The 11,640-nt window shown below is 45.4% G+C and overlaps 1 protein-coding gene across 1 annotated transcript; it reads left to right on the top strand.

Moving 5' to 3' along the window:
* The first annotated feature begins 1,191 nt into the window (after positions 1-1,191).
* Positions 1,192-2,345, top strand: LOC136339649 (piggyBac transposable element-derived protein 4-like). The gene has a single exon (XM_066283059.1). It carries the CDS (start codon positions 1,410-1,412, stop codon positions 2,343-2,345), a length of 936 nt encoding a protein of 311 aa, XP_066139156.1. The 5' UTR covers positions 1,192-1,409.
* The last annotated feature ends 9,295 nt before the right edge of the window (positions 2,346-11,640 follow it).

The raw sequence follows: 11,640 nt of genomic DNA, 5'->3' as shown, positions 1-11,640 counted from the left end.
TAGTCATGGTTCGCCAACAAAACAATGAGAGTCCAAGCCAATTTTACGACCGTATCTTACATATTCTTAACTTATTGTATTTTTATATTAACCCTAGAAAACTGGACATTCGTAAAAGTTACGATGCTCCATTAATTTTTTTAAAGTTCGGGTATTCCCCGGTTCTGCTTCGCTATGCGCCGCTAGCTATTTGTCCCAATAGTAGTTATCTAGCCGGTGGTATGTGCATTTCTAATAGTTTTTAACGATTTATCACATATTTTTGAAGCCCGTCGTAAATTTCACGAATATCCAGTATATACGTTACTTTTCTTGAACATTATTTTGACATTGTACATTGAACAATTGGACTAGTGTTTACATTTTTGGGTGGTAAGCTACATTTTTGGTTTCTTAAAATTTTTAAATAATTATTTATATATTTTGTAAAGAACATGGCGCAATAACCTCTGACTCAAAAAGAAATAGAGACTGAAATTCAGCGTATAATGGATGGTGAAGGGTGTGAATTTGATCCTTTGGAAGCCAGCGAAAGTGATGGGGGGGATGATAATATAGAATACGAATCAGAAAGTTCAGATGATGACCTTTTTACACCACAGCCTCGGGTCAACGCCAATCAGGCCAATATATTTGAAAATTCTTCAACTGCCAAACAACTATTAGAAGAAACTAGTAGCAAAGATATTGGTGAACAAGGTTTGTCAACTAAAGCAGGTCAGTTTAATTTACCTCAACATTGCCCATCTGCAAAAAGTACTGATTCGGAGAGGAATACGGAAAACAATCTTTTTTTACCTCGTTATATAATCAAACCCAAGATCAAATGTTTGAAAGGAAAAAATGGTCATAAATGGTCAGCGGAAATGCCTGCAAGACGTGGAAAAACTAAAGCAAGAAACATTATTCATTTTTTACCTGGTCCTAAAGGAGATGCCACAAATTGTTCAACTTTTGATGAATATTTCTTACATTTTTTTTCAAATGAAATATTAGATACCACACTTTTGCATACAAATGCCGAAATTACCAGACAGGCGCAAAAATATAAGAGCAATGCGAATGTATCCCAAACCACAAAAATTGAGATAAAAGCCCTTCTTGCAATTTTGATAAAGTCTGCAGCGAACAAAGATAATCATTTGTTTGCAAAATATATGTTTGATACCAAAATATCAGGAACATTTTACAGAGCCTGTATGAGCGGTGAGCGTTTTTCATTCCTAATAAATTGTCTTAGATTTGATGACAAAGAAACTAGACTGGAAAGAAAAAAAGCTGATTCATTTGCACCCATTCGTGAGATATGGGATATTTTCATTGCAAAGTGTAGAAACTCGTACATACCTTCTTCTTACCTAACTATTGACGAGTAGCTAGTTGGATTTCGCGGACGATGTCCGTTTAGGATGTATATTCCAAGTAAACCGTGCAAGTATGGCATCAAAATAATCATGGTGTGTGATTCTTCTTCAAAATATATGTTAGATGCCAGTCCCTATTTAGGAAAATCCACGAAAACAAACGGATTGCCATTGGCTACGTACTTTGTACAAGAGCTTACTAAATCTGTCCATGGTAGTAATAGGAACATTACCATGGATAATTGGTTTACATCTGTAAGTTTGGCTGACTGTTTATTGAAAGATCCATATAAACTTACGATAATAGGGACTCTACGAAAAAACAAAACAGAAATTCCCAAAGAAATGTTGGATATTACGGACAGATATCCTAATACATCTATGTTTTGTCACGATCAAATGAAGACGATGGTATCGTATATGCCAAAAAGGAAAAAAATTGTTTTACTTTTATCCACTCTTCATGAAGGTGTTGAAATATCATCCATAGGAAAGCCTGCAATTATAATGAATTATAATGAAACAAAGGGTGGAGTAGACACATTCGACCAAATGTGTTCTAATATGAATTCTGGTCGCAAAACTCGAAGATGGCCGATGGTCATATTTTACGACATGATAAATATTGCATGCATAAATTCCTACATAATTTATTGCTCAAATTTAGTGAAACTAAACAAAAAGCCTTTGAGTAGATATCAATATATGATTGAACTAAGTCGTTGTCTCGCGGAAACATGGCTGAAAGAAAGACTAAATATCAAAACTTTGCGTAGTAATATTCGGCAAGATATTAATGATATTCTAAATATTTCTGTGGAAAATGAAACAACCGAGTATCAAAATAAGAAACGAAAAATTTGTTTCTACTGCCCCAGTAATAAAAGGCGTATGACCACTACATACTGTAACCAGTGCAAGGAAGCCATATGTGGGGAACATCGCGGAAATAATATATGTATTGCCTGTTCCAGAGTATGAAAATTTGCATGTGTAAAATCACTAACAAATCTATGTAAACATTTTTAGTAATATTGCCTATGTTCTTGTAATAAAACTTTTTCTAAATGTAGTTTTCTTAAAAGTCGTAAATTTTACGACACTCCAGTATTAACGTATGTTTATAATAGTCCAGTGTTCTAGGGTTAATATACATGAGGAAAAGGAATATGCGAAAAATTAATAAAGAAATCTCCACAATATACTAACGTTGAAAACCTTTCTATCGAGTATTAAGGAACTTTTAGGGACCACACATCATTGTAGTTTATTACAGAAGAATATGACATTTACTATTTCCAATCAAGAAATGAACCGCAAAATTCAATTAAAAAATTATTAGGATTGTAATAAATAAGCATAAATGAAATTTGTATCCTTTTCAGCATCTTTAATGCTAGCTTAAGACCTTTATCATTTTCTGCTATACGCACCATTCAGGCGATAGATTTGTGTGTTTGCTTAGCTAGTATTAGATTAATGATTTGATTTTCGTTCGCTTTCGTTTCTGCTCAATATAGTTAGTCATTTCTATGTTTTGATACTGCATATTGGTTTAATAGACACTTCATAAAAACGTTACGAAGGATTTTTCTTTAACAGGTTATGGGCCCAGTTACGCTAATTCTGAATTAAAAGTCCTTCGTCACGTTTCATGAAAAGTAGACGCGTTCGAATCGTGTAGTAAGCTTGGTGTCCGCGAATTCTAAATACGTTCGAGTCGTATATACAGAGTTTCGTGATAGCTAGTGTCACAAAAATCGATTGTGGAAGCATATCAAAATTTAATGACTCAAACTTTCAATAATGGAAATTCAGCATCAAGATTTTGCTAAAAGCTGCCAAGTTTATGAAGCTAGTAGATGGAATTGATAAGGAATCTAGTGACAAAAGTTCGGATGACTGGATTAAGTAAGATAAAAATAATTCCAAAGCTCAAATTATTGTATTTGTGAACAATCAGCCAGAACCAAATTGAATATTTAATAAATTGCAGTAATGCGGCTGAAATGCGGACATGGCTGATATCGATGCATGAGTAGAAGACAGAAATGTCAAAAGAAATGCTATGGTAAAAATTTTATGAATGTAGAATACTTGAAGGCGCAAAAATGACGGAGCATGTTTCAAACATTAAAATGTTCATAAAATAATTAAAAGATGTTAATGAGAATTTTAGTATAAGTGAAAAATGTTCAAAAGTAATAAATAGTGTGTCTTCGTGTTACAACGCTTACAGAACAGCTTGGGATTCAGTTGCTACAGACAAGCAAATCTTTAAAAATCTAACAGCTAGATTAATGAAAGAGAATTAAGAAGGGTCAATGCAGACAGCGACTCATTTCGGCTTGCTCTGGAAGTAAAAGTATTACCAAGAAAACTAGAAGCCATTAATTTGAAAGGAAATTCAAGTATATACACTTGTGGACAAAAGTTTGGAAACCCTGATAAAGATGTTGGTAAATGTCAATTATTCATTTAATAACTTGAGAATATTGCCAATAAGCATTTTTCAATTCTTTATTGTTTAATCACCAATACCAAAATATGAGACTCGCATCGACAAATTTGTTTATAGCTAAGAAATAATAAACAATTCAAAAAATGCATTTTTATCGCAGTCCGAGTCAGAACGTCGAGCCGTAATTATATTATCTAATCAAATGCATTACTAAATACACTACCCCATCTGAGGGAATGCACATAACAATAATTCCCCGCTCCAGACCGGTAACAATATATCCCGCTTAGGTTGCACTTTAAACTATATAAAAGAAGATGCATCCTAGGTGTAGATTTAGATTTGCTTTCAATGTCAATTGCAGCAACAGCTCAACTTAAAGTTTGTAATTCGCATTTTCAAATAAAGATTATTTTTTAAAAACGAGTTTATTTAAACTTTAAATCTAACTAGCGCAGTCGGTAGGATCTCCAGAGTGCACATCCGGGAGTTACCAAAAAATCGTGTGAATCAGTGCAATAGAACCAATAGTGCCTGAGTGACGACAACGATTTCCTGGATCAGATCCACTTCCATTTTTATGGTTAACTGGAGAAGAAATACATCGAGAACCAACGTGTGAAGAAGGGCTTATTGTTTCAATAGTGTTATTCGTAAGTAATCCCTTCCCAACATCTTGTTATTGGTGTATTATAGTTAAGTTAGACTAAGAGAATTACTAGATCAGCGAGCTAAACGCTAGCCCACGATTATTAGTTAAATGACAACCAGTTTAGCAGAAGCTTTGACCTTACCCCAAATTGTAAATCAACCTAAAATGGGTGAAAATCTAAAATCTATTGTACAATTACTAAAACCTTTTAATGGCGAAAGCCAATATCTAGAATACTTCATAAGCAACATTGACGAATTTCATAACACCTACTATACTGGGGAAAACGCCCAGAAAGAATATGTCATCACGGCCATTAAGTCAAAATTAATCAATGAAGCGGGCAATTTCTTAATGACCCGTCCTGATCTTAAAACATGGCATAATATTAAACAAGCTCTTAGAATTAAGTACGGAGACCCCTATTCTAGGCAGAACCTAATGCAGGAATTGATGTACACTACCAGAAACCATAACGAGCCTATATTTGAGTATCTAGAAAGATTGAAAACCCTTAACCACAGGATCACCTCCAAAATTATGGGTGATATCAGCCTGACTGGTATCTCTAACACGCTAATAGCTCAAAACGAATTAATGGCAGTACAAAATTTAATAACGAACTCCCCAGTCGAACTAAGAACGATACTAATGGTCCAAAACCCAATAACTTTAGATGCCGCAACTAGTTTCGTTTTGAATTACCAACTAGCCGATAATCACATGAAATTTACTAGGCAGAATAGCTTCAATTCCTCTAATCTCCTACGAAAACCTAAGCCAAATATCAGACCACAGTTCCATCAGCAGCAACCTCAATACAGACAGTTCGTGCAAAACCAACCTGAGCTAAGATTCCAACAACCCAAATTTCAACCACAACAACCCCAAACTGAAGCATTCATGCAAACCCAAATTCAGCCAGGGTTTCAACAATCACCATTTCCACCTAAACCCCGAACGAACTACCAGCATCATTTCCCTACTAGTTCAGCCACATTCGGAAAAAATTTTAATAAACCCTTTAACGCATTCCCGAAAAACAGTAACAGACCATTGGACAAGCCAACCCCCATGTCAGGCGTATCAGTCCAACCCCGCGACCGAAATACCTACTTAACTAGGCAAACCGGTCAACAAAGACCAACCAATAATTTCTTCAGATCCAATTTGATGACGGGAAACCCTAGATATACCACGCAAGAGCTAAATAATATTTCAGAGCAGAACCCCCAAAATTCAGAGATCGGAAATGCATCAGAGGAATGTACCTATTATGAAACAAACCTCGAATGTCAATACGATTCCAACGAATATGCTCAATACAACCAGAGTGACTTCAATGATCAAGCGGACGTCGTAGGAAACAATGGCGACGGAAATTTTCCGATACCAGCCTTGGAAGATCAGCTCTTACCTTAAATAGTTATCAGATCAATCAACTGCCCTTCATCCAAATAAACGACCCCCCTTGCAAACTCCTAATCGACACCGGAAGTCACGCTTCGCTTATACGACCAAACATAGCTGAGACGTATTTCCCAAATTCCATAGTAAACTCCCAAAATAAATTAACAACCTGTATGGGAACAAGGAGGTCACAAGGCAAAATAAATGTTCCTATCCTTCATGAATTCGATATTTGGAATAATATCGAAATGATCATGTACAATTTCCACGATTATTTCGATGGCATAATTGGACTAAAAACACTAACAGAAAATGATTTAAATATCGACTTTACTAAGATGTGTTTATTTAACAATAACACTTCTATTCCTTTCCAATTTCGTACTGACTTCGACAACCAAATTCTAGAAGTTCCAGCTCAATCTATTCAACTGTGTCATTTTAACACCGACATACCAGACGAAGAAGAAATTCTAACCCCCCATATTGAGGAACAAAACTTTCTGATCCCCTCTACAATCGCGAAAGTAAAGAACGGACAAGTTCCTCTAGAAATTCACAATCTGACCGATCGAGCCATTACCTTGCAGAACCACATTAACGACCTTGCCAACAACAGCGTTAGATTCTCAGAACAAAACTATGAACTATTTAATATCGAACAAATAGCTTATCAAAAAATCGGAGGTCCTCAGTTAGAAAATCCCTTGGAATTTTGTCGCACAGACCATCTCAATAGCGAGGAGATTAATGGTTTGTCAAAATTAATAAAGCAATATGAACATGTATTCTTTAAATCGGGAGAAAGATTAACTTTCACAAATCAAATTAAACACCAGATCAAAACACAAGACGAAATCCCGGTTCATAACAAGACATACCGCTACCCGTATATTCACAAACAGGAAGTAAGAACCCAAATCAAGAAAATGCTGGACGACAATATAATCAGACCCTCCTGTAGTCCTTGGTCATCCCCGATATGGATAGTTCCCAAGAAACTAGATGCGTCGGGGATCCTGTGGGTTGAGCAACCTATCAGGCGCGTCCCCCGGGTGGCGGATAGGGGAACGGCCAAGGCTCTTTGCGGGGCTTTGGTTAGTGGGAGTGATAAGTGATGGCTGCAATTTAAAACTTGCAAGTCCGGAACGAAAACTTCTGCCGTGGACCAGCTCATCATACCGTAAACTTCGGGTTTGTCCTGGTACGATGGCAGAAATGTTGTCTTGACGGGGCAAATTGGAAGAGTGGGGATCTCCTAGGAGTTCGAGTGGTGAGGCCACTATAACTACCTCCCAATTCCCAAGGTGTGGTGCGTGCCGAAGGGGTGCAAGGCTGGAGGGAAGTCCAGCTCCGAGCGGCCCCGTGAAGGTTCACCCTGTGAAGACAGACGTGGCGAGTCTGCGGAACTTCAGCTGAAATTGTACTTACCTACCAAAGTGCAGTTTCCTCCAACTTACCTTTATTCCTGAAAACTTCCGCTCTAAGGAGAATCCTTATTTGTCCTATCCAAAGATCAGACCGCAAACATCTGCTCTAACTGGTGGAATGGTAGAAATACTGTTCCTACTGGGGTGAGTTGGATGAGCGGGGATCCTTCGGGGTCGGGTGGTGAGGCCACTATAAATACCTCCCAAATCCTAAGGTGGGATGCGCGCCGACGGGATGCATGGCTGGTGGGGGTCCAGTTCCTAGCGGTCCCGTTAGGGTTCACCTTCATCCAGTGAACATAGGTGTGGCGAACCTACGGATACCTAAGCTGAAATTGCACTTAAATCCCAAAGTGCAATTTATCCAATCACCCTATCCTTGATGAATTCCGACTCCACGGAGTGCCCTTGAAATTATCCAGAATCCTGAAAGAACCCATCCTGATATCCTGTGCTTACCCAAAGACTAACCTGGATGGAAAAGACAAGGGGAAGGAATTTAAAAAAGAAAAAATGAAGAGTGAATCGCAAAACATAGTACCCCAGGCGGGTGTTAGTCCCGCCGTAGGTTCTGACCGGGTGAGAGCCCCGGTAGCCTGCGCTGGCCCCAAGGATTCTGGGGAGGGCCAGAAACACTCTAGGCAATCCAGCCTACCGGAGAAATGGGAGAGGATGGAGACGAGGGAGGGGTTCGCGAGGAGCGCGAAACTAAAGCGTACCCCACCGAAGGGGAAAGGAGAGGGAAGCAGCGGGAAGGAGAGACAGGTGAGTGGAGGGGATGAGATGAGTGGTGTGTGTGGAATGGATGAGAGAGCGAAGAGGGAGGAACTCTCCTTTGCTTTCCCGAATGAGATGCCTCCTCCGGCAAGTACTCCAAAAGGAGAAAAGCGGAGGAGGGCGGAGGAGAGCTTTTCCCTCTCGTTTACGGGGGGTTCGCCTCTGGAGGAGATCCTGGCCAGGGTAGAGGACTTGGACCAGGTCATCAAGAGGGGGCATAGGTCCAAGGAGGACCTCAATAATGCCATGAGGGCATTAAGGAGCTCTCTGCGGAACGCGATGCGTACGAAGGAGACGGAGGAGGAGGAAAAAGAGAGCCTCAGGAGGGAAGTCGAAAGGCTGAGAGGGAGACTGGAGGAATCCGAGAGGGCGCGCAGGAAGGGGGTCGAGACGGCTACCTGCGGCGTCCAGACGGATACGGAGGAGGAAAGGAGAACGGCGGAACAGCGGGAGCGAATCCGCCTCCTGGTCGATTCCGGGGAGCTGCGTGCGGCGATCCGGGAAAGGTGGGAGGCGGGTTTGTTCTCGCTGACGGAGACGGTTCGCGGTGACCCCTTCTCAGAGGGGTACCGCAACGATATAGCGGTTATTGTTGGGGAGGGGGACAGTGTGGCCAAAGGTCGGATCCTGGCCATGCTTCCAGAGTTGGCGGACCTAGGGGGGGACCAGGAGGAGGGGATGATGCCCTTCCTTGTGCAGTCCTGCCGGATGCGCAGGGGGGGGAGGATGGAGACGCAGGAGCGCTTTGTCTTCTATCGACAGCTGGGTGGGGAGATGAGTCCCGAGGCGGTCTACGGAGCGCTGAGGGAGCTCGTTCGAACCGCTCAGATGGAGGGGAGGACGGGGGTGGTTATTCCTCAGGTCCCGGGATCCGATCCCGGGAAGCTGAGAAAGCTGGGGGAGCTTGCGGCGGCGGGGAGCGGGATCAGGCTCCGCTTCTATGTGTCGGGAGGAAAGGAGGGAGAGACGAGGGTGGCGGAACCTAAGGAGGAGGAGGACGTCATCTTCGTCGCGCGAGAGGAGGGGACCTCCTATTTGGACGCCCTCCGAAAGGTGAGGCAGGTGGTGGCCAAGGGGGGAACGGAGGTGAAGGTGGGCACAGTCAGGGAGACAAAGAAGGGAGAGGTGCTCCTGATCGTGCCAAAGGGGGGTAAGGGGGAGCAGCTGCGCGAGCTGCTCTCTAAGGAGCTGGGAGGAGGGAGAGTGAGAGGGGGAGCCGGGAGAGCCGTGGCCTTACTCGTCCATGGCCTGGACGGGGTGACTACGGCTGAGGAGGTGGTGGGGGCGGTGGCGACCGCGGCTGGGGTGGGGCAGGGGCGGCTGCGGCTGCTCAACCTGCGTCCCAGTTTTGGGAGCTGCCAAACCGCCACCCTTCTCGCGGAAGGAGAGGCTGCGGTGGCACTGCGGAAGATCTCGGACCTTCAGGTCGGCATCTCACGGTGCCGGCTGAGAGAGAGGCGAGAGACAGGCCGCTGTTACCGCTGCTGGGAAAGAGGCCATAGAGCGGGGGAATGCAAGGGGGTGAATCGCTCACAGCTGTGCGCAAGGTGCGCGCAGGAGGGCCATAAGGCCGCGGCCTGCAGCGCGGATAGGTTCTGCCCCTTGTGCAGCACAGGGGGGCACAGTGCCGGGGGACCAGGGTGCAGAGCGGTGAACGGGGCCACGGGGGAGCCTAAAGCTGGGGGGAAACCCAAGGCTGGGGGCGTGTCCGAGGCCAAGGGGAAACCCAAGGCTGGGGGCGAGCCCGAAGCCAAGGGGGAACCCAAGGCTGGGGGCGTGTCCGAGGCCAAGGGGAAACCCAAGGCTGGGGACGAGCCCGAAGCCAAGGGGGAACTCAAGGCTGGGGGCGAGCCCGAGCCCAAGGGAAAACCCAAGGCTGGGGGCGAGCCCGAGGCCAAGGGGAAACCCAAGGCTGGGAGCGAGCCCGAGCCCAAGGGGAAACACAAGGCTAGGGGCGAGCCCGAGGCCAAGGGGAAACCCAAGGCTGGGGGCGAGCCCGAGCCCAAGGGGAAACACAAGGCTAGGGGCGAGCCCGAGGCCAAGGGGAAACCCAAGGCTGGAGGCACGTCCGTGGCCGAGGGAAAGCCCAAGGGCGCGGAGAGGGTGCCGGATGCCGGGGAGGAGCCGACAGAGACGTCCACACCGGGCCCGGGGAAGATGATGGATGTTTCGCCGTCCACCAGATACCTCAGGTCCATGGTGAGCGGCGGGGAAGGGCAGCGGAAGGACTAGGTGCGGACACGAGTGGGTGAGTGCGTGTGAATGCGCGTGTGCGTGAGCGTGGAGAATGTTTGGGATCATGGCGTCTAACGGGGAACTGCGGTGCCTGCAGATCAACCTGGACAGGGGCCGTCTCGCGACGGACCTCATGTACCAGGTGGTCAGGGAGCAGGGCATCCATGTGGTGCTCGGTCAAGAGCCGTGCGCCGCTGGGACGGATCTCGTCCGGGACAGGGTCGATGACGCCTTCATCTGGCTTGCGCCGGGTGTGAGGGTGAAGTCGATCCACCGGGACCGGGGGTTCGTTGTTGCGGAGCTGGACGGCATCACTCTCGTCTCCGCGTACTTCTCCCCGAACAAGAGCACCGCCGATTTCTCGGCGTGGCTCGATCGGTTGGGGGGGTGCGTCAGGGGGCGTGACAGCAGGAGGGTCCTCATTGCCGGGGACCTGAACGCTAAGAGTGGGCGGTTCGGCTCTGGGGTGACGAATGCCTACGGACGGGTCCTGGAGAAGTTTCTGGACGCAGCAGAGCTCGTCCCCAACAACATCGGGGATGAGTGGACGTTCGGCAACCGAAACGGCAGGTCACTGATTGACGTGACCATGACGGGAGCGTCGGTGAGTGGCTGGGTGAGAGATTGGAGGGTTGAAGTGGGAATGGAGAGTGGTAGTGGCCACAGATACATCTCCTATCGCATAGTGCGGGGAGGGATAGTGTCTGATGGTGGGAGAGAAAAGGTGGAAAAAGGGGGATGGATGATGAGTGCGAAAGGTCTAGAAAAAGTGGACCGGTACGTGAACGAAAGAGTCGATCTGGGTGTCGTGGAAACTCCCGAAGGAATAGTTCGGGAGATAAGCGATGCCTGCGACGAGTGTATGAGGAAGCGGGATAGTGGCAATGGGAAAACAAAGCGTGCGGTGTACTGGTGGTGTGATGAAGTTGCCGAAAGGAGAAAAGCGTGCATAAGGGCGAGAAGGAGATGGACGAGGGTGAGAGGAAGAGGTGGTGTGATAGACACAGGTGCAGCGGAAGAACACAAGAGAGAACGTAAGGCCCTCAAGGAGTCCATAAGGAATGCCAAGAGGGAGGCGTGGAAGAAAGTTTGTGCGGAGCTGGAGACGGACGTCTGGGGGCTCGGTTACAAAATTGTGACCGGGAAACTTGGCCGTCTGAGTAATGGTCCCTTGCCCGAAGCAGAAATGCGCAGGCAGGTGGACACGCTATTTCCGGTGAAGCCGCGGGTAGTATGGGAAAAGGTGCAAGTGGGGCCGAATGACGTACCTCGAGTCACCGTGGAGGAGATCCGTCAGGCCGTCGGGAGTCT

The sequence above is a fragment of the Euwallacea fornicatus genome, chromosome 6, assembly GCF_040115645.1.
Source record: "Euwallacea fornicatus isolate EFF26 chromosome 6, ASM4011564v1, whole genome shotgun sequence".
NCBI lineage: Eukaryota > Metazoa > Arthropoda > Insecta > Coleoptera > Curculionidae > Euwallacea > Euwallacea fornicatus.
Note: the sequence above shows the minus strand (reverse complement) of the source record. Positions and strands in the feature narration are given on the sequence as shown.